Source organism: Nomia melanderi, chromosome 2 (genome assembly GCF_051020985.1).
Source record: "Nomia melanderi isolate GNS246 chromosome 2, iyNomMela1, whole genome shotgun sequence".
NCBI classification, from domain to species: Eukaryota; Metazoa; Arthropoda; class Insecta; order Hymenoptera; family Halictidae; genus Nomia; species Nomia melanderi.
Genome location: NC_135000.1, coordinates 21,237,199 through 21,262,026, shown reverse-complemented (window position 1 = coordinate 21,262,026; position 24,828 = coordinate 21,237,199). Strand labels below are relative to the sequence as shown.

The following is a 24,828-nucleotide window of genomic DNA, read 5'->3' as shown; positions in this document are numbered from 1 at the left end:
CCGGTTATATTTCGATGAAGATCTAAGATCGTAGCTTGTGATCTCATGAGTCTCTTAGGCTTTTTTTATATCACTTCTTTATTTTATCTTATTTTATTATTAATTTTTCGTGGTCAATTCAGAACTGCTTTGGAAGCTGCAACGCGTTTCCTCGCCGATCGATGGCGCATTCTATATTCTCAATGTTTAGAACTCCCACTGTTCTGTGCCGTCAGCAGTTTAATAGTAAGGAATGGTTATTGAGAAATAATCACTTACTCGCGTATTCCATTGAGTATAACACAGTATAGGAATATAAGCTATGTTTCAGATGCACAGTGAGAATTTCTTAGCAAAGAGATGCTTAGCGACACCTACTCACCAGTGATACCTTTTCCAAAACACGATCGACAAGTTGCCTATCCATCGATTCCTCGTGTAAAATACTAAACCCCCCCGGAGGAACCTCTTGTAACCGAAATAACTACCAATCTAAAACGTCCCGTCAAGATAATAAAGAATAATTTCCTGCCTGGTTGTGCCACAATTTCAAAAACACCCCGTACACGTCCGACGCCTCTCCGTTTCCCGGGCGAAACCTGATAGAAAGACAAACGAGCGTCTCGAAGAAATTCTAAGATAAAATCTAGCATAAAACCCTATCTCACAAAGAGAGCCGTACGCATGGAAGTTCAACTAATAACTCAAACAATCCATCCCCACAAAATAATAGAGAATAATTTCCTTCCTGTGTGTAGCATAATTTCAAAAACACCCCGTACACGTCCGACGTCTCTCCGTTTCCCGGGCGAAACCTGATAGAAAGACAAACGAGCGCCTCGAAGAAATTCTGAGATAGAAGCGAGCATAAAACCGTATTACGCGAGGAGAGTCCCGAGCGAGCGAGGAAGGGTACTGGGTCGAACAAAGGCGGCCTCCGACACGCTCGGTCATGTTTCCCCGTCATATCGTAAAAACACAGTAAAGAGGAAAGAGCATCGGAACTGCGTCGCGAGTACGCAACGCGCGCGCCGGGACGAAAGAGGGTTCGTTGCCTCGGAAGACCGAGTAGAAACCGGGACAAACGGAGCCGAATTCCGACCGCAAGCTCTTCGCTGAACAGTTCCGATCTACCCGGAGTTCATTCGCATTCAACCGTCAAAAGGTATTAACCGGGGAAACGAGATCGCCGTCAGACTTTTTGTCGCCCGTGTATCTCCTGTGGAAACTGGATCAACGGGACCCACTGTGGGTAATTACGGGCTGTATACAGAGCGATTCAGACGCGGTGTCGTGGAAGCTTCCAGCGAAGTGGATCGGAAACGGAGGTAATGCCTCGTGTACTTGAGGCTTAATAACTTGACGACTGCGACCTGTATTCTTTAATGTGTCTGTCTGGTGACAGTTGGCCTGGAGTTCGGCACTGTCGGGTAATTTATGGAGGCGGCGGGATTATGACATATTTATTGCTCGGCGGACTCCGTTGAGGAGGGAATAGAGAAGATTTCAGACTCGACATCTTTGTGAGATTGTATAATAGTTCGTCGTAGGTTGAACTGTTTTGGAGATTCGAGTTTCAAACTTAAGATTTGCAGTGTTCATTGCTAGAAATTTATACTGATTTAATGGAGACTGTTAGATAGTCCACTGTGGTACTGAAGAAGAGCAAAATACGATTGTACATGAGGAAGTAAGTAAAATATAAATACAACTTCTTTCAAGAACACACTGTACCTGAGATACCACTCTGAGATCTTCAAACATGAAAGCTTCAGAAACAAAGTGTCTTATAGGAAACGTTTATTCTACACTTATTTCTTACAATCTACACTTACACTCCTATAACCGTCGCTCCTCGATTACACAATATCTATTCCCCCAATTCCAGAAAATCGCCCGCATCAATCTGTAAACTCATGACACTCCTGTAATACAGATGCCAAATGATCCGTACACGGAATCAATATTTATTTACAGAACCGTGAAGCGTACAAAAGATACCGCCTCCGCGGAATGTGATTTACGAAGACATTCCCGGGATCATTCGAGTGACACTCGAATATCCGGAGCCGCGCGTACATCGGGCGAGGGAGATCATTATTCTCGCAGGGAGGTTCCTACACTCTGGTTCGCGTCATCGCGATATATCGTTCGCGAACGAGATAAAGTTGAAGAAAGACCCGCCATAAATCGAAACAGTTTGCCAGGCCGCAGCATTAGGTGCGGCCATCCTGGTTTTTACGGCCGAGCGAAATGATCGCCTGCAAACGCAGATTTGTCAACGGGAACCGCCCGTGCCGCGAGCGGGAGGGGTGACCGGGAGGGATGTGCTCATGGAAACCGGCCAAATCTCGATCCATCGGTCGAGGATGCGGCCGATGCGTGATACTCGCGGGCAGCTTAATGCGCCGCAGCAACAGCAATGTTTAAAGCGGCCGCGACCCGGTTTAATAAATCGGTGCCTCGAGTCGACAATTAGCTCGCCGCTGATTATGTCGCGCGAAAATAATTATCGCGTTCCACGGCCATCTCGCGTAACCGAGCGATTATTAATCGCCCGAGGCTTCATATTCCAGCGTTGTGCCCGCCCGTCAGTTCGGTAACAATTATTCTTAATCTATTCAAGCGTGCAATTATTTTCATTTCGTCGCTGCGTCGTATTTAAAGGATTCCGGTTTTAATTAATACCGTTTCGATGAGCGACGTTTGATTTTAATTGATGTCCGCTTAATTTTTATGAGAACGAAGGGAGACTTTTTTATAGGGGAGAAGATGGAGGAACGTGTTATTTCGTTTTTATTTATGGAAAATCGTGTACCAGTCGGGGATGTTACGTTTATTGGTGAAACGATATCGTGAAATTGCACTTTGTAATTGTATCTTCGTGAATTTCATTCCCGTGTATTCGATTAAGATACGTTGGCAGTATTAATAGCATTGAAAGGATGAAATGTAATGTACATTTGAGTCAACTGGTTTAATCAATGTTGATATTAATGTTAAAATTGCCGAGCAACGAAATGATACGTTTCTAATTCGCGTGAAGGTTATAACAGTGTATTTGTGGGGATTTTATTAACAATTTGTTAAGAATCTTCCTTGGAGGTACCTGCGGAATTATCGTGATTGTGGAATAAAGGATCTGGAGAAGATAATTTTAGCAAATTTGATAGATCTAATAGAAGGTAGCAACGTTATGGAGAAATTGTATAAACTTTCGATCGACTAAATTTTTTGATTTTTCCGTTTATAGTCGGGGGTAAGGAAAGATTCTGCATAATGTATCGACTGATGAAAACAACGCGCGTCGAGGTAACAAGGTTGCGAAAGTTTATTCACAGGGTGCACGCAACATTGACGAAACCAAGACACCGCGGGCGAACTGACACGGGAAATCTGCAGCGCGGAGGCGCAAGTCTATTTTCCATGTACGAGCGGTAGGGGTGGAAGTTTGAAAATAGTTCATGCGACACACAGTCTCGGGAATACACGGCGAATCCGAAGCGGAGAAGAGAGAATACTATGGAAGTTGAATTACCTTTACGATATCTCGAAGAAAACGCAGCTGCCATGACACGCGCATGATAAATAATTTCGACTAAGCCAAATAACTCGAGAATTGAGGGGTCGAAGTTGCGAAACTATCTAATTCCATGAAACTGTGTCGCCGCCGCGTAGAAGATACAGATTAATGCCACTAATTAGATTCATTTAAAGAAAAGTAATTCTGTTTCGAAAACCATTATCAAATTCTTTCAGTTTTCGATTATTCTACGATTCCCTCGTGGATCAGTATAATTTATTTTTCTAATAACGTAACATTTTTAATCGCGATGCTGTTAATATTGCAAACTTCAAATTTCGAATTTAAATGGCGGAAATGATGATTATGTTTGCCGGGGGTATTCTATTACGAGCGAGAGGCATTATTAGAGAAAATGATCACATTATGTAATTAAACTGCAACTGCAATTAAAATAACTCTATTATCGCCTTTACACAACCTTTGTGCTTATGACTTGAAAGTAATTTTCACAGACTGCAGCTAGGAGCCCGATCTTCAGACTATTATCTTGAAATTATTAAGAAAGCCCGACTTTAATCAGAATTTTAATTAAATAGAATCTGGCTTTAACCGGTGATTATGTGCGAAATTTACTTAGGAAGGGTAATAACCGATGTAAAATGCCGATTGCTACGCTAATGCAGTGAAATTCTCACTCTCATCTCCTCAAAGTAAGCAAGTAAAACATTCTCACAATAACCAGATATAAGATTAAATCGCGTTGACTAAAAATTATAATCCCTTTCTTAAATTAAAATCGAAAACAAGTTTAATATCAAAATTACTTTGCGTGCCAGTACTTCACATCAAACAACCACTAATCGTAATTAAATTAATTACTGCGAGTGCATTGCTCATTACAGAAATTAGATTTCGCGCAAAGGAAAATTATCATTTCCTGAAACTTTATTATTACGGTTTTAAAATTGTATTTTATATCATCCACTGCGTACACGTCGAAGAACAGAATTGATTAAAGCAACGTTATTATACAATAATAAAGACAGTTCTTTGTTTTATATATTCTGTATTCGATGAAAGTCTCGTAATAACAAACAAAGCATAAACAAAGTTCTGTTTCTATCGGAGTCCCAATGAATACAAACCTATAAACTCCGAAACAAAGACGTCGACGATTCAATTGTCCACGAAACAAAGGGAAAGCCAAAAGAAAGGAAAATTGTTCTAACAAGCGTCAGAAAACGCGTTTATAGTTTCCATTCGATGTCCATTATTCTGCCATAACGGCACAGCGAGCCATAACTATCCCGGAATGGCATAACTCGCATGCCAGTGAAACTCCGGTAAAACGTTTACAACAAGTAGAACGGAACCGCGATGATCAGGCGACCGCAGGACTACGTTGTTTACGTGCGAGAAAATTGAAAACGCTTTTCCCCGCGGCGCGAAATGTTCGTGTGGGAAGCGCGTCGGCGCGGCTGGTCCGTACACGATTAACACGTTGACAAGCGGGGTTATCCCATCAGGAAGCGTGTACCACCGGTGGTCTCAAAAAATTGTGGAATAGTATTATTCTTCACTTTACAATTATATTTTACACGTATGAACGTGAACCATAATTCCAAAAGGAATAAAAACTGAAATGCTTTTTAAATCACTGTTCGGTTATTCACATCGACTTCCATCACGTTAACACTAGAACAACCGAGCAGTCAAATCGACATTTCCAAATATGTTTATACATTTATTTATAAATCAATTTTTTTTAGTAATTCCGCAGAGAAGCACCTGTTATCTGTTCAATAATTGGGCAAAAAGAAGTAGTAGTAATTCAAAATTAGTACTACTCTCCTCAATTGATCTATACATTTCAAATATTATTAAAGACAGCAGGAACACGTAGATTCGTAATAAGATTTTTATAATATTCCCAAATTCGAATCGTCTCAAATAAAATAAGAACGTACGTAACTTGAGAAAGACTAACCAAACGAAACGATGCTAAAGAAATGGGAAAGTGGGTCAAACACAACCAAAGAACGCAGGAAGTATAAAATTATGAATTGGAAATTTACATTTTGAAATGAAAGAGACTTCTCTATTAGTAATAATTGAGGACTAAGAAAATTGCCCTGATACAGCGAAATATGGATCGCAGCGGCGGCGTTAACGTGTTAATTGTGGAGTGAACAAGCGTGAACGGGTAGCACTCACCCCGCTTCGAGGCGTGAAAGCTGTCCTGCGGTTTTATCTGCTCAATCTGGGCGCTGAGACGAGACTTGGGCAGGATGTCCCGGTTGGCGTTGATCTTTTCCACGGCGTAACGAAAGGCCACTTCTTGCTTGTCGTCCGACGGATGAAACAGCCCGCCTGGGAAATCACACATCCATATTAAAGCGTTACTTTGACGAGGACCGCGACGCGCGAGCTCTCGCGCCCGTTCTTCCTTATTTTCTACCGTCCGACCGCTCACCACCGGCTCTCTTTTTTTGCTCCCCGGCCCGCGCTCGACCGAGTTATCCGGTTTTCGGCGACCTGCGTGCTTCAAATATTTAAGAGCTCGTTCCGGAAATCGGGAACTCTGGGTATCTCTAACTTGGCAGAGGAAACCGGGGAGAGTCAGAGAGGCGGTTTTCACGAAAAAGTAACGCGGGAACGTGGAGATTTTTCCGTATGAAGCTCCAGTTTTAAATAAAACGATGACAGTAATGAATACATGGTTGTTGAAATTGTTGATATATCACTGAGTTTAGGAAACAATTTGCAATATTACATGTCGCGTTAGTGTAGTATTAATACAGTATAATCTCTTGAAACTTTGAAAAAATCACCTTTATTTTATATGCTTTTAAAGATCGTTGCTTCAAACGTATTGCATGGCATTTTGAAGAAAATTTTCGAGATGTTGTATATAGAAAATCGTATATAGCTTACATTACTGTATTAAATGTTTAAAGCAGAATAAAAAATCAAAGTGTATGTTTCAATTTTCTATTTCAAGAGAAATTTGGTACTTAACCCCTTCAGTGTAGATAGAAAAGCAACGTAAAACATTCACGAATCATTTGTGGAGAAAATTCTACAGTTAACGGGTTAAAGGTAACAAGGTTCGAAACGTATATGAAAATTCCGGTCTTCAATCGAAAACTGAAACACGAACGGCATATAAAGTGAAATGCTAATCACAGCAAGCCAATTCGATACTGCTCGAGTGTACCGCTTAACTATTGAAAAAGTCCCGAAATCCCTTTTCCGCCGTAAAAAATGCATCCAGCCGCAGAAAGTCCGGTAAACTCGTGTTGCGAGCCGGATGAATAGTTCCCGCGACATTAATATGTAATGAAGCTCAAGGAAAAGGTGGCTCGAGCCTACGGGGAAGTTAAAACTCGAACGCGATAACGTTCCGTGGCCATGATGAAACGGACCGGCGGAAAGTTGTCGGCGCCATCTTGGAAATGTTGATTCTTTGCCTTGAAGAGACAAAAGGAAGCTGGTCGTCCGCGGTTATTAGATAACGTCGATATATTTGCAGTTGTGTGGAAGATTGAGGAATAATTTGCGGAGCGTTGAATGTCCGAGCGTAAACTAGCCGCAGGAACGTCGAAGAAGATCGATCGTTCGAGACATATCGATTGGAATCCAGCGCATCTCGAATTAGACGGAAGGAATTGGCGCCATAAATTGATTTTAATCTCGCGCACGTCATAAAGTAACTGGGCGAACAGCTGTGCCAGCTTCACTCTACAATTTATAGAATGTAAGCGACAGATTTACGTCTCCAGTTCAGAGCGGGCATCGATTAACTTCGTTCGGGCCGCGACGTGACGCCGTGTGCATCAGGCTACCCCCGGAAATGCGGTTTTCCTTGATCTGTGTCGCTGCCGCTCCAAATGTTTTGGTACTTTTCATTGTGAGTAGTTCTTGGTGCCTTACTGTGCGATTTCTTTTGCAGTTACACGAGACAGAATGTTTTTATCGTTATTAATTCTTATGCTGGCAGTCGGGTACACATTTCGAAACTTTCTTTTAGACAGTTTTGTGTAAGAGTTCATTTCGTAAGAGTGAACATTTTTACGTGGATGTATATTTTGAGAATGAAAAATTTGCGCACAAATATTGCAATAGTAAAATTTGCTACGTTATTTTGTAAATCTGTTTTGTTGCCAAAATCAATTTTTTATTTTCATAAATAAGTTTCATCGAGCTTGCGATAATTCAGTTTTCTTTGTAGCAGTCGTGTCCAGAATATTGCGACAAAGTTAGATATTAGGAACATTTGAATCAAAATAAAGTGTTAGGCAAGATTTATTTTCTATATGTATATTGATAACAGAAAGGTGATATTGTTGATATTATTGATATTTGCAAAGCAAGAAAATGTTCGTATTAATTAATATGTATATTTCAATGTAAAGTTTTCGAGCTGTTCATTATTTTCACGTAAAGGGACGAAAGCATTTAGAAAACATTTATTAGTAAAAAGAATTATGGCCTTTGATGTTAATCAGATTCACCGTTATAGGATAACCTGGACGCAGCTACATTTGTGCTATACAGTAACCGCGATTATCTGAACATTCGGAGGACAATGCAGCTCTGACAACAGGATGCATAGTATAATGAGAGTTCTCATAGTACTAGCATTTATGATTGTCCACAGACAGCGTGTACCGTGAATAGGAATATTGGATGCCGGATTTAGGATAAATTATGTTAATAAAATATTAACGAGTAATTAGTGTCCTATTGTTTGAACAAATGAAATTGAATGCTAATGAATGAAAACTTGAAATCGAACTGTAATAAATGAAGATCTACTGAATCCTTTTTGATCGAATAATAATAATTAGAACTGGGAAAACAGTAAATTCACCTAGAATTTAATTCGTTTCAGTGTAATGGGGCATTAATATTAGTATTTAAACATTATACAATATTATTCATCATTACATCATAAATTTTACAAACAGTAATTGCAAAGTCATAAGTCAAAGTACATTTTCTCATAATCCTTATTTTTGTATTACAATACAATCGTTCAGAAAGCGACTGTATTCACCTACGAAGTTGAAAATTATTATCACTCAACAGAAATGAGAAATAAGAAATTTTATGGAAACTGATTATTTGCTTAAAGTATACTAAACAGCTATAAAATACTAAAGGTTTCTTAAGCATAGTGGTACAAGTTCATCTCATTAAAAATCTCTAACCACACATTTCAGTTTTCGAAAATTAACCTTTATAAACTATATTAATTAATTGAAAGATTATGTAATATCTCCTGAGTCGTCGAACGGATAATTTCGATGAATAACGATAGTGTCCAAGTATGTACAACTCCTTAAGTAGTTAAGCAGATCAAAATGTACTTATTGCACGGATGAATTTGCCAACTATTAAGTATACTGTAAGATTCGACGGAACTCAACAATCTCAAAGGGGTTAAGGTAGTCCCGATGTCTCAGTAGTCCAAGAGAGAGTACTAAGCATGCCAAAAGTTTCGAAGGCGTCGCTGTTATCTAAAGGTTTGAGGACTTCGGGGGACCCAGCGGATCCAAAGGGTCTGAATGCACCCAGGAGACCTACGAATCTGTGTATCCTAGGAGACTAATACATTTGAAATCTCGGAGATTCCCAAGCTTGAAGTCATCGAAATCCCCTAACTTCGGAGACTCTCAAAATCCCGTAAACGTTTCGCGACTACTGAGACAACCTAAGCTGTCCTACATATTTGATATCCTGCATCGTCGCGAAGTCCTACGTCACAATCACTCTCGCCGATGTTCCTTTCGACTAAATAAAAATGAAAACATTGCTCTTCAACTTTCTTGAATTTGTCTAAACAGTGACTATACGATGCATATAAAACATTAGAGTTGTAAATAAAAACATTAGACATGTTCTTGAAAATTCAGTTACAAACGAGACCACTAAAACGATTTAAACAAATACGTTTAGGTTCTCCAGAACTGTATTACCAATGATAGAAGACAATAGTCAATCAGAAGTGACAAGGTAGAAATAATAGAGTTCCCCAGAAATTCTAGGCTTCCAAATCCAATTAATATCCCCCGACTTTTATTGTCCTCGCTTTTGTCGCGTGTTTTCAATTTCAGGTGCGTAGACGTCAGCATAATGCAATTTCAATAGTCGCCGGAGAATCTACTGCTAGCGAGATACGCGCGTGACGAAGCTGTTCACGAACGAGCCCAAAGAAATGGCGCTCTTATCAACTCGTCGCTATAATTCCCACTGAACCCGGTTAACGGCCCGGGATACATTGATTTAATAGTCTATAAAAGGGAGGCAGGAAAAAAAGCGGATAAAGAGCGCAGCGTGTCTTCGTGAGGAAAAAACAGTTAACCGCGACGTCGTGGAATCACGGTGCGGCGCGAAACGTCGACGTTATCGGTCGCCGCGTAAAAACGACGCACGCACGCGATAACCTTCGCGCGCTCTTAACTTTATTTCATCGGTCGATCGACTCGGACATCGCGCAGGCGCCCCGCGTTCCCTTCTCCGTCGTTTTTCCCGGCACGTATATATTTTTTCTTTCTTCCTCCCCCCGCCGGCCCTTCGCCGTTTTACCGAATTAATAGGGCTTGAATATTCATTGATTTTTAATGAATTATTTCGTGCCGCGCCGGTCGTTCGCTCGATGACTCTCGACGGCCAAACAAAAACGGTAAATTGATACCGTTTCGATACGCCGACCGTATATCCGGCTAACGTCGCGCACAAAACGCCGGTTTAATTACCGGCGCGAGAAATTTCCTGCGAATTGTGCTGAACGCAGCCGGAACAAGGCGGGGGCAAACGTCGCCGCGCTTTAATTTCGGCGCCGAGGGCACAATCGTTAGGGAATTATTAACAATTGACACGGAACACGGTGTTTTCCGGTTTCAATCGCGACGATATGCGCGGAATGCATTAACCAATCAGAGATAATCCACACACATGCACCGTGACGCTTTTTCTGAGGTATTAGTGGGCTTCATTAAACCAATCGAGATCAGTTATACAGTAGGTAGTAGTATTTAGTCGGAAAGACTAATCATATATTAATAAAGAAAAAATCAAAGGTTTGTACGGATTAGAATTTCTATCAATTTTTAGCTGAAACTTCAATGCGAGTGCTAATAAAAAGTCTTTTCTAAATTTTTGATATAATCTGAAAAACAAATAGAACATTTCTGTATTTTTCTTGTATATACGTTGAGTACAATAATATACCTCATTTTTGGAATATAATGACTGTGCAGGATCTTCCTGTAACTTTGTAACAGAAGGTCGTATAAGTTCATGTCTGAGCACATTATGAAGGTTCTGTTTTTGTATTCAGTATGTTGTTTTTTCCTAAGATATTGGCTAATTTGTTTTATACTAATATCAATATCGACGTTAACAAATATAAAAGTATATAATAGATTTTTTAGGGTGTTAAAAGAATGAATCAATACGATTTCTATCACTGAGACGTTAAGAGTCACGTGACTTTGCAAACACGAAAAATTCTCGTATAATGTAAATGACGGCGATAGGTTACCCGTCGCTTGATATTTCCGCATAAATATTATCGTTCGTTGTATTCGGGTGCAGCTTTGTACATGTCAATCTCGGGACGGTGCCATATTTTAGCAATCTGCGTGGAGATAATTGAATTTAGATGATGATCCAGATGTGCGGGCACATGATATAAATTAGTAATAGAATACCCATTTTAGTGAATGACGTGTGTTTTATTAGAGGAAATGGCATGTATCGATTAATTAATATAATGCAGATATTTAAGTGTTATTTTCTTGCCTATTGCTTTCTCAGTACATAATTGTATTGTACTATTATTTTATTTTTAATTTGAAATACTTATCATTTAACTAAATTCACCATAAATTATACATGTAATGATAAATGTTTAACGAATCACACTATCTGGCACTGCTCCTTTAATTTTAAAAGTCTCCATATAGAAAATAAAACAAAAATTAATAAGACAAATAAAATAAAACAATCATTAATTACAATTAATTAATTTATGTAGATTAGTATTAGTATATTATATTTTAGGATTGGTCATTGCTTATTATTATATAGTTAATGTTTGAAGTAGCATAACAATAATAATAAATGAAAACAAAGGAATCTAAATTCAATTATATCCACGTAAGATTTTCGAATACCACATTAGGCAACGCGAAGATCATCTTCATTGAAATGTCCACTCACGAGTACGTGGGGAATCACGAAGCAGTGTTAAACTGCAAATAGAAGCCATTATTTACTCACAAGTCGGACACGACGCCACCTGTTTACACAATGCTCATGCGTATGTCGTTATCTACGTACCCGGAATTCCAAGAACCAACGGTAGCTTCGCGAAACTACTTGTCTGACTGGGCGCGACTGATACTACTTGCGCGGCGCGTGTGAAATTATAAGTATCACTTCTGAGAACATTTACGGTCAAAGCTCGATGATTTGTAGCGGATTTTTCGCACAATTAGGTCGGCAAGTCAAGTGGAAACATGTTTGTTTGTATTTTGAATTAATTAAAACGGTATAACTTACTTTGACCAGCGAGTAATATAGCACAGTTTCGCGTGACAGTTTCGAAAAATAATTTAAAATGACAATCAAAAATACATTATCAGAAACGGAAACAATTATCTAAAATTCTCGCGAGAATAATAAACATGTACATTACATATTTGATTGCTTATCATCATATCCGCATAAGCTTGTAAATTTAATTTACACTTCCTCTCCAACACAAAACCAGCTAATGCATTAAATCTTAAAAATTGTTCAACTTTATACGCTTCACTCACCATTACCATACAATACATAACGAGACTTACAAAAATAAATAAATAAAATAAAATCCCATTGTAAACCCCCTACACGGTTCAAATTCCAACAATACCGTCCCTCAACTTCATTCCAATTACACAACGATCTTCATTTCACCCTGTGAATCGAGTTCATCCGCAGCATCCCCTAAACATCGTTTTAATTTCACCCTGCAGAACCATTACCCAGGATCAAGTTCTATCATCGAGATCCTTTCAATTTTCGACCGCGGAAGACGTATCGATTACGATTTCATTGTTAAAGCTTCATCCGGCGCGACCAAAGGACGTCTGGTAGAAAGAAGCGGACGTCTAGGGTTCGGCGAGGAGGAAGAGGGGGCAGGTGAAAAAGAAAGAGGCAGAAAGGTCGTGCCTTTTAAACCGTAGAGAACGGGGGAGCTGGAAAAGATACTCACCTATCCTAATGATATCAGGAAGAGCCGCGGCGTGGGCGGCGAGGAGCGCCAGCAGGAGCCACCTCGCAGCCATTTCCGGTTCCGGCTCGCCCCACCGTCTCTACCCCGTTCGCTGCCGTCGCCACCGCCGCCGCCTGGCGCCCCCTGCGGGAGCCGGTCCCACCCTCCTCCGCCGTAGGGACTCACACCGCTGGAAAACAAGATGGGACGGCTGGTGAGAGAGTTCATTAAAATGCGAGGCGCAAACCATCGCGTCCGGCCTGAATATATATCCGCCGCTCTAAAGCGAAGGCTGCGAGGAGTTACAGCAGTGACGCGCTACCTTTGTGGGCCCTTCTCAAATTTTCGTGGCCCGCGAGTATCTTCGAACTGTATGGATTTATGCTCTGTATGAAAGACTTTTGGGATTGTGTTTTAATACTAGAACTATTGTACGGGTTTTTTGTTTCGCGAGTATCGATATCTTTAACACGCTGATTGCCATGGGGGTAATCGAATTACTACAATTCACTTAATGAAACGATGATAATCTGAAAACATTTCTATATTACAAATAATGCTATCTAATGCGGCGACGTTCCGCTAGATGAACGTGCAATAATAACGATGCAATTCAATCAAATGAATTAATGTTATATTTTTTCCATTTCGAGTATTTTGTACTATGAAGTCGCGTGGCATTCAACGTGTTAAAGCATTGAGTATTCGTGTGATCTTGAAAATAAATTGTTTCATTTGAATATTATAATGAATGACTGAAGAAACTGGAAATAATTTGTTGTTACAATTTTTATAGGGATTACATGTCAGTCGTATTAAATGCTCGGTAGTTCTAGTGTTAATTGTATTGTGTAATATGTTTAACTTAGTTTGAAGTATGTGTATGTACATAGGGTGTTCAAGAAAAATATTGTAATGTTTATATGGTGCATAGGGTAAGATTAATTGTAATTTAAATGAATGTGGAGTGAAATATTCACTATTTTTTAGATGTATTACGTTTTCATACGATAACAGTGCCAGTTTCGTTTTGCTTAACACATGTGGAACTGGAATTCCCAAGAGGGAATGTCACGATCTCTGTGGAAACTATCGTCTTGGTAACCACAGTATCGTTTTAGAAAGTAGGATGTCGCTTTAAGGACTACAGTGTTGCTTTAGGAGCCACATTATCGCTTTGAAAACTGCAGTATTGTCTTTCCATTCACAGTACCAGCTTAGTAAGTTGCAATAAAAATGCTTACTTGTTCACATTCGGAACTAGGTTCTATCCGTACTAAATGTGTCAACAGTCGTTTACATGATTGGATAAAAGCAGTGAAATTCGCTGTTAGAGGAAACTGAATCTGTTTTGACTCAGCGTTTCTGAAGCTACAGCTTATTATCAAATTTCTAGGTTAATTCACATCTCAAGTTGTTATTTATAGAACTGTTATAGACCAAGTGATTAGTTCGGTCATTATTCATAATGGCGAACAAAGTCGGAGTATTAGGCTGTGCTGCTGTTTTAATAAGTTCTACAGATTCACAATAGATAAACAATACACTATTTTCGTATACTCACTTATATCACAAATCATTTCGAATATAAAATACTTTTAAAATATTGATAATTCTAAAACAAGAAAACTAAAACCCATAATTTTTACAATCACGTAGTTCTAGTTTTAAATGCTAATTACATACTCGTCGAAAACCTTCATTATCCAAGAACTAATACATTATCTCGCATGCTGCTCTTTATGCCCCAAAGATTGTGCAACACTAAATTAGAGGTTAGGGGCTGGAGGGAAGGGCGGCTCGATGGTTATTCTAACGTTGACACCATAACGACCAGCTGCGGATGGATTAAACGACGTCTACGACGTTCGACCTGTCGTCGGACGAAAACCGGGGCAGGAGATAATGAGGTTACGGGACGAACGATCTTGGAACGGGGCGAGGTTTCCGGAGGGATGCTGCCCCCCATACACTTGAGCGTCATCCATTCGGGGTCTCGTTTTAAATTCCTCGGAGTCACTGTTCGATGGAGTGCCGCGGTTCAAAGTGCCTGTTATAGCGACGAGATTGCCCCGGGAGGGTTTTCTGGTGGATGTTCGGTAACGAGCGGCGCGACGATCGTGATTTTGTATGCGGGAATAAATCGGGAACGGTGGGACGGCGGTTAGGAGGTGGAACGTCTGGTAGTAAATATGCAACGAACTTGTTGGCGAGCTTTTATGATTTGTTTTTATAGGATATGATTTCGATTTTATAGAAATGATAGCTTGGGGTGGATTTTCATTATGCGTATTGTTCATTGGATTAGATTAACTTGTTGTTCAATGTTATATGAAAATTAATATATTTGAAGATTGAAGTGGGATATAAAATATATACATATACTGTCAGATATTTCGATAAAGGTAGTCAACATAAATGAGCTTCCTTTTGGTACACCGTGGAGCTTTATTCATGGAATTCCGCTGTTGTGAAATTTTGTTGAAATTAGTAAATCACGAGTTATAAGCTTTATTTTATTATATTTGTCCATGCTGAATGTAGGATTAAATGGTAAGCAGAAGTCGTTAGTATACAGGTATTCGTTCACCGATTTTAACGAGTTCCTTTACAATTCGCTGACCGTGCAAGTACCTTAGCGTATCATTCTAAGTTATTTCAATGTTTGTTATTTCAATGATTACATTCTATCAAGCAGATAACTTTATTTCCTCTCTAGTGTGTAGAACTGCAATTTCATCGTTAAGCATTTCTCTGTTATCACGAATAGAAATGAAATTAAACTTTTTCTCAGTTTCTTCATATATCCATTATAGTATTCAAGTGAAACAATTTATTTTTCAAATAATTTCGAATATTTAGCGCTTTTAATGAGAAAAGTGAAACCGGTAATTTCGACAGGTTCATCGATGCATATTACTTCTTGAATGCATTAGAATCTCGCAGCGTCGATGCGTAAACGTTCCCCCGTTTCTCCTTCGTTTCTTTTTTCGGGAGAGAGTTTAGGCGAGAAAACACGTTATCATGGTTTCATACGGTACCGTTGGAAAAAGGAAGATGCCAGAGACGCGACGATACCGGAGCGAATAAGTAAGACAGCGCCGGATAAAACCTGGCGCAAATAAAAGCAACGGGCTCCGTGCTTTTTTCTAAGCAGCAGCTCGAGGGCGTTTTCACGTGCACGGCTGCAGACGCTCGCGCTGCTACAATGTCTGGTGCGTGTATAATTCCTCGACAGCGTACGGAGGCTGCGGCCTGGTGTCAGTAACTTGTCGGAGAAAAGGCAAGAGCTGAAGAGAATGAAAACCGGGTGAATACAACCGGAACCGACGCCGCTGGAATTTCATGCGGCCACGGACGCCGCGCGCGCCGTGAAAAAATTTTTCATTAATTCCACTTCCAGACGAACTTCCGCTTTACTCGCCGGATCCTCCGCGATTTTCTTGTTTGCGCCAGCCTACAATATCTCGCGAGAAGACGAAAAAGAAGAATTATGTCTCATCTCGATCATCGCGCACGCGAATACACATCTACAGCGGAATCGCGGTGCAATCGGGGTATGAACGATCTGTTGTGAAACGTGGGACAAAACTTTTGGCTTTTCACTGGGGTTCTCAGAAGTTAAATGATTTTGCGCACGTGAATGTTGTGGTCATTGTGGTAAGTAGTTTTTGTAAAACTATAATATAATATACATGATATTATATAAATAAAATGTGTATGATGTTAGTGTAATGATAGAGTTGTTTTGTCGGGTTTGCAACGCATAGTAGAAATTTGGAGTTTATGAGTTAGGTATAGAAATTAGGCCCCTTAAAATGAAATTACCGCAAATTTATGGAAGAATTATATTGTTCATTCTGAATATATTCATTATTTCTTACATCTACATTGGAGTTTTGTTACTTTAATCAATATTGTGAACTGTATTTGAAAAGAGAAAAATATATGGAATATAAAAAATTTGTTAAAAAAATTAATTAAGAATTCGTACTACTTTTGTCGCTAAGAACACTAATTCTGTTATTTTATTATTTAGAAATGTTAGATGATTATAATGCAGTCGTTTATTAACTATTATTCGAGTATGATGAAGGATAAAACGGTGTACCCCATAATGTCTAACGTGCATATTAACAGAATCTTAATGGAGAGTGAGTAAACGATGATGGAAGTCGTTTAATACGTCTACGCTGATACTGTATATCATGTAATAAATTGTTAACTACGCTGGAGATAACATTCTACTAAATACTCAATATTAATGAGTCGCAATGTATACAACCACCATAATATACCGTAGGTAGTAATATATTAACAGTGCCATAACTAGTGAAATCCTTATGCTTGAGTAATATTTACTCTCTAATCTGTGAAACTAATTAGTTCTATACTGAGTAATTGCAAATACATGGTCGATAGTGTTACTAATTACTCTGATGGTAAGTAAACACTACTGTCAAAAAATATTTGATCTCCTGTATTAAATTACAACTTATAAAAAGAAAAAGATAAATGGTATCATGATATATTATTTTACCATTTATATTTACTGTAAATAAAAACTGATGCTCTACATAATTATTTCAAAAAGTGAAGACCACTGTTCACGAAACGAGTGTTAATATATTGCTCAACGGCAGCATACGTATAGACTAATTTTTCGAAACTTTCCCATCAAACGCAAAGTCGGATTTTAAAAGAAACATGTTCCACTGTTTCAACATTCCGTTGTATTTAGTACGCGGTACCAGAAGTAAGGTTACTGTTCCATTATCCGACGGGAATTGAACTTTCTCTCTAGAAGTTACAAACGGATGTTTCAGCCGTGCTTATTTTAAATTAATACACGAATTAAAGAAAAGCAATGAAAATATCGTTCTAATGAATTTTTAACTTCATTGCTCTATAGAACTACAGTGATTATTCATATCAATTTCTCTTTTATTTCGGTCCTTAAAAAATACTGCTGGAAAATGATTAACTGCTCGAAATTCCTTCCAAAATTGTATTGCTAGTGATCACAAACCAATGAACAGTTTGTAAGCATAAATCTTAGAGGTGAATCTCACGATTCTCTCAATTTTTTATCGGAACCAATCATTGATCGAAGCAAATCGAACATGAAACGAGCACCCAAAATTAAAGAATGAATGTTTCATGTTTCACAGTGTGATGTAAGTACATCGGACTCCCTAGCGTGGAATCAAGTATTCAACCGTGAGTACTCCAAGACACTTATCGCCGACCAATTTTCCCGCCTCGACAGCCAATTCTCTTTCTGTATAATTTATCATCTCCCCTCGCCCTTCTGATTCTTCTTCCCCTGTAAGCCGGGTTCCCGTGAATGGCGTGGCTCGTTCACCGAAACACACTCGTAAATTTTCAATGCATAGGCGAGCATCGAGCAGTCAATGATATACGCCCCAGTACCAATCACGAACTGAGGGATGCGATGAATCGTTATCATAAATTCTGAACATTGCTACTCCTTGAATTTCCCGTCGTAATTTTATGGACTGTCGTGGAACCGTGAAACTCTGGTGCGTGTTATACACGTCACACTCTGGCGTGTTCGCAAATGGTACAGTTTTTGGTTTTTCAACATAGCGCCCTATCAATGCGTTCTACATAATTCAATGAGTAATTTTCGGATTGCGTTTAAATACAGTGGAAATTGCATAAAATGTTTAAAATGCGCGTGCAAACAGTGTGAAATAAAATAAAATAGTAATTTAAGTAAGGAGGGTTTATAATTAAGAAAATGAAGGTATTAAATGTTTACATTTTTTCCCTTCTATATGTTATTGTCATTGGAAAAAATGTTGCGTTGAAGGGGTATGTTTAAAACTTTTACACGAAAATTCTGTCATTGATGAAAAGAGACATGATATTGGCCTTCCGCGTCATTGCATTCGGGCGGTCATTCCAGAGTCAATTAAAATTTGATTGTTATTTTTTCGTCTACCGTTTTGACATATCGAATCCATCGTTGATTTGATTTAATTGTTATAATGAAATTTCCAGAGTTTCCAGATGTGAGCAATTAAAAAACTATACATGTACGTAAACTTTGTAACAATAGTAATTGTAATGCTAACATTGATATTTTGTATAAAATTATGACACCCTTTTATTGATTGATTTGATGTTGCTATGCGAAGCGGGAATTCTGTTTTTAAAATGAATAAAGCAAAAGATTTAATGAAATGTACTTGAATGTAATTACCTTCTCATTAAATATACTAAAGTCGAAAGAACAAAGTAGTTACGATGCCTGCCCTGTTTTAAAGATTAAAATATGTGATGGTGTAAACGTTTAGAAACTCAACGAGTATATTACGATCCATTCACGGAACGCAGGAAATGACCAATAACTTTTTCAAACCACTTATTCCGCAAGGTGGGTTTAGTTTTCAAACACTGTTCCCCCTCAAGTAAATGAAAAGAGCGCCATCCTCAAGATATTCAGAATTCCGTTCAAGGTGTCTATTAATTGGGAGAAGTAGCCGCGAACTAAAACCACAAATCAAGGTAATTGGTATCGATATTCGTTTGCTGTACAAAACACCAGAATTAATTACCATAAAATTGCACCTTTATATTCGCATAAAGCATATATCAGCACGGAAACAAGAAAGTCTGGTTCTTAACCAGAATTTTTAACATCTTTTCCTGTATCCTATTTCCATATATGAATCCTAACAACCATGTAATTGACGCCAAAAAAATGAAATTAACAAGATCAAGCCCATTAAATGCCCAATTAACCCAGTGATTATCGATTTCTTCCGCAATCACCATTATTCAACCTATAATATCCATAATAATTTCGCAGTAAACAAAAAATATTCTCTATTCATTAGGAATTTACATCTACTCTAACATTCAAATATTCATTTCAACCTAAAACGACAAAAATCAACATTTACATTCACTGAAATCAGTTTACAATTTCCATCGCGAAACCTATTCAATCGGGATTAATATTCTGCACACGATGGTTTCAGTCAATATATCAAAAAATGCGACGAGTCTTTCCATCGAATTCAATATCTATGCTACGAATTTTGATGCACTCGTGAAATATGAAAATACAAAATTCCCCATAACACGCGCGCACACACACACACACACAAAATAGGAAGCAATACATAAAACATCCAAAGTGTAGCTCTTGTTACAGTATATTTTAAGAGAAACTATTATAATTCTATTTCCTGAAATATCTTCTAAAAAAATTGAATTTCCATGAACACCCGCCATCTATTAGCAAGTACATCATTCCTGGTCGCTCCTCAATCAAAACCTTCGGTAGCATTCGCGGAGACCGTCGTTGTCCTAAATATTCCAAAATAAACGGACGCAGGGCAGCCAGGATCCAGACGGTTTCGAGCTACACGGGGCCGAGCAATAATCCATCCGTAACGAATTGGCCAATTATCAGGCAGTTTGCCTAGCGCCTCGCGACCCATTCTCTTTCCGCATAATTTATCGACCCCCCTCCCCGTGGGTGGCTCCTGTTCTTCGGGCCGAGGAGCGGACGCGGGAGCAGTTCACAGGCCACGTCGGCGCATATCCGTGAAATTTCCGATATACACCGAAACATCCGAGATCCCGGTGATATTGTCCTTCCTACAGTTGGATACCCGCAACCCTGATCCCTCTCTGACACGCATTCCCCATTGATTTTCGTCGTTCCACCGAGTTCCACGCAGGCCGGCTGCTCCCACGCGCGGACGTTTGCGGCTTGATAGTCGGTTGCACTTCGCGGGGACGTGTTTCCACGCGGCGCAGATCCAAACTTCAAAAGGCTTCTCTCTGTCAGCCCCGGTTGTAGCTTGGATTTCCGCCGATTTGGCAGGATCCATCCGGGGACGAGGATAGTTTATTTCGGCCGGAGCGGAACGTGACTGTTCTACCGGCGCGACGTGCTGCTATCTACGGGGTGAGTTGAAATTATACGTTCGGTATTGCCGAGGGATACTCGATGATTGTTTCTGGGGTGTAGGTATTCTGCTTTGTTGGAATTGATTTTGCAATGCGCGTTTGTTGGGAAAGAATCAGGGGCGATGTTAATTTAATGAATGAGATGATGAGTATCATTGATTTTCTGGAATATTTACTGGAAGATTATAGTGATAATTAGGCTCTGTGTTCGTATTTACTTAATAGTGTCTTCTACCGACTTTCTAATGTCCCCATTACTGTGGAGTGGTTTCAGCTGTTACTCCACGAACGGAGTATTCACTTGGTGTCTGTAATTATTCACGAAATATTTACTTTATTATGAACTCATTCTTGTTAATATGAAAGCGGCAGAGAGTTTCTATTAACATTTCATGCAAACTTCGTAAGCTTCTAATACGCTTTCGCTTCTCAAACTACAGTTTATTAAATTGAAATCTCCATTAACTGAATCCAAGAAGTTTAAGTAACCTAAAACATCCGGACAAGCCTGTTCAGACATTCTCATCCTACGAACTTCTCATCTAGTTCTCTCTAGTCGTAAGCCAAAATCAAATTATTAATCCATTTAAGACGAATCACAAGTGTGTAATGGAGTACCTAGTCAAAAAAGATTAATTAAGCACCGTGTGTGTAATGATCACAAATTTCTACTACCACTTACCAGTAGAAACCTGTCTTACTTTACGATTCAATACTAAAAATTCAAATTTCCGTTCAAGCTATTTCAGAAAGATATCTGGGATCGCGGAAAACAAACAACAACCGTGAAAACGATAATTACGAAGCTCCAACGAACCGTCATTAAAAAATCCCTGGTCCCGAACGAGTTAATTAAATATACGAATCATCCGAGCACCGTGTACCGTCGAAGCATAACAACGCAAGAAATCACGTTCAGTCGCAAACAGCTTATCTGCAGGCGCGGCGAGGTGAGACGAAAGCAAGAAGCCTGGTGTTACAGGGAGTGGGCATCAGCTGGAAGGGGTAATTCCGACATCGAAGTCATTCGGGGTCGTGGGCTGAATTTTAATGAATCTTCTTTGCCTTTGTGCGCTAAGCCCCTCGTAGATCGGATCCGGCGCGGGGGCATGAAATTTTTATGAAAACACGGATCATTCGCCTCCCGCGCCGTGCCGTGACGCCAGGATGGGGGGCCATCTGTCTCGGCTCACGTCGATGTCGTTCCGCCACGACGTAACAAGGTTTACGTTTCGCCGCCTTGTTCTCGTGCGCGGCTGTCATAGGCAGGACGGAGCGCCAACATGGCGAGGGGTAGGGATTTACAGCGCGCCAAGTTTTTTCCCGGGTAGAAGATATCGACGCGTTATTCTCGCTCGCTTCCGCGACGACCGGGTTCGATGAACCCCTCGTTCATTCGATCTCCAGTAAATATACCCTTCATTAATTAAAATGAACGTGAGCTTGAAATTACCGTGGGAAAAGCGCGGAGCAGAAGAGCGCGGGGAAAACGGAGGCGAGCGCGGCGCGAAGTTGCCGGAACCGGCAACCGGGAATTCGATTAGTCCAAGTTTTCGCGAATGATCGGCCCTTCGAGCCGGTTTAACGGGAGTTAATATAAACGGATCGCGGGGGTGATGGAAACAAAATATAAAGGACGAAGGAAGGAAAACAGAGATCGAGTGACGCGAGAATTTAATTTTCGCCCGTGATCACGGCTGCGGAAGGATATTGCCGCGTTTCCTGTTTCCCTTCTTCCACGGAGTTTTTCTTGTTTCCCGGCGACTTCCTTTTTATTTAGTTTAATGCCTCCCTTTGTCGCTGGAAGAGGAAATCGATTTTGCCGGGGGAAGACACAAAGGTGTCTTTCCCGCGTAAAGTACCTGCCGCGGAAGAGAAGACATTCATGCCGTGGCTTGTATACACCTTTCCTAACCCCCCTCGCCTCGTCCGGAAAATACGTAACGCTGTTCTTAGAGGTTCCTCGCAACTCCTACGGCTTTCAATTCCCTTTGCATCCACGGCTGCCTTGGCGATTACCACGTAATCCCGTGAACGTTTTTCTAGGAACTTTCACGGGCGATGAGTTACTCGTCGACGCGGCCAGGCAGGAGTGAGGCTTGACGTCTGACGGGTTAGGGACGAGGCGTTCGTGAGTCGACGTTGGCGTTTGCTTGTGTGAAACGTCCGTGAGACGTGCAGGATGAGGAATATGTGTGATATTCAAAATATTAAAGGATGGAAAATATTTTTCTTCCGAGTAATCTAATGATACGTTCAGTTTACGTCTAGGCCCTACATTTTATCTTTCGTACAATCTGTATCTGCGATTTATTACAGCTAAGAGATTCTTTATATAGTATTTATAATCAGTGAATTTCCAATTATTATTTCTATTAAAATAGTATTCCGACATTTCTAGGTGAATATAAAATAATAAATACACAATCTTTTCAATCCCTCGAACCGCTCGCGAGTAAAAGGCAAATCTTTCAAACGAAAGGGGCAAAAGGTCGCAGACCCTGAAATACTTAGAGTGAAACTTTAAATTAATATTTTAACTCTTCGAGGTTTAACTTTCGACTACAAAAACCCGGAGGGAGAGAAGCGGAAAATCTTGTCAACGGTAATAAAAAAAAAAAAAGAAATATATAGGAAGGAAGAAAAAGGAAAATCCAGTGAGAACGTGCAGCGAGTTCGCTTTCCGCCAGATGGGGGCCGCGGTTGGCTCTGTTCCTTCCCCGCCGCCGCAATCCTTCAAATTTCATGCTTTCATTCGCTTAACCCGTTCGTGGGAAACAATTACTCGGATCAACGGGTCCGCTGGCCGCCGGTGCCGCTGAGAGATTTCCAGTTTGCGCATCAGCCGCAAATGGCGCAAGGATTTGCAGGATTCGCAGCCGTGCATTTGCGTAATCCTTAACCGTCGGATACTTCATCTCCTTTCCAAACGGTTCGAGGGAACGACGCCGGCCGAAACATCGCGAGGCCATAGCCGAGTCGAATTTATTTGCCGAGCCGCGGACTTAACGGTAATTACCCCGGCGGACGGATAGATTCTTCGTCATAGCGGATGGCAACGGGAGAAAATTTATTGTTCGATAGATAAAGCAATTTTTTACGGTCGTTATTCTTCCGATTGTTTCAAGCAAGTTTTTATTTCTGGTGTGTTCAGTAATCCTCGGATTTATCGTATATTTATGCACTCGCGTGATCTACGAGCGTGTAAAATGTACAAAGATAAATACTATTTGTTCCATTTCGGATTTCTTAAAACTTTCAGCTGCATAGCGCGCGCGCGTGTTCGACTACCGTTTCCATAAAATTGGATTATCGAATCTGCATTTGTATCATAATACACGGTTCACGGATTAATGAGAAATTCGTCGAATTTGCTCCTGAATGGAAATTCGGATAATAATCCTGAAACTAGAAACGAGAACATACTTTTTAATAGTTTATAGTAACGCTGCTGATGAAAATGTTGGAACACATTTCGAAACGGGTCCGTAGATGTAATTTTGGAGTTTCGAATTAAAAAGTTCGTCTTGCTAATTAATTATTATAAATACCAACGAAATATGAGGATGAATTACATTAATATGTCTCGAGCAATTTTATGAAATAAATATGAATCTGTTGTTAATACGAATGAACTTCCTCTTGGTGAGTTTTAATGCACAATTCAGAATTCATTTCTCGAGCTGCATTAATTTCGTTGAAAGCGAATATTCTTACGGATTTCGAACAGGAGATCCTTTATTCAACGAATCTCACTTACTTAAACGTTTTTAATCAAACCGTGATATTCAATTAACACGAGTGTGAAGCAGGAATTCTTAATGCCGCCGATTCTGCTTGATTTTCATCAACGGTCTCGGTTATTCAAATTAGTCTCCCTTACATACACCGAATAAGATTATTTTCAGCGTCACGAGAAAGTCGCAAAGTGGGGGCAAATTACCGCCATAATTTACATAATAGTTGGGTGCGTTCGCTGCGACGGAAAACAGAGACAAGCATTGAATTATTACCCGAACAGCATATCATTGACGGTATTTGCATAAAAATACGAGGCAACTCGTTTTTAATTACAGTGGAGTACTCTTTAAATTCACTGGACAAA

General features: G+C 39.9%; 1 protein-coding gene across 7 annotated transcripts in view; it reads right to left on the bottom strand.

Moving 5' to 3' along the window:
- Positions 1–24,828, bottom strand: part of KaiR1D (Kainate-type ionotropic glutamate receptor subunit 1D) — a 312,990-nt gene that overhangs the window by 186,728 nt on the left and 101,434 nt on the right. For all 7 annotated transcript variants that reach the window (XR_012998106.1, XM_031971502.2, XM_076365256.1 and 4 more), the window contains exons 2-3: positions 12,774–12,963; positions 5,720–5,875 (exon numbers count right to left, since the gene is read on the bottom strand). Coding sequence is in view for 6 of the 7 variants with exons in the window: in XM_031971502.2 (XP_031827362.1) it covers positions 5,720–5,875; positions 12,774–12,846 (229 nt within the window). In the remaining variant the exon portion in view is untranslated. The remainder of the gene's footprint in view (positions 1–5,719; positions 5,876–12,773; positions 12,964–24,828) is intronic.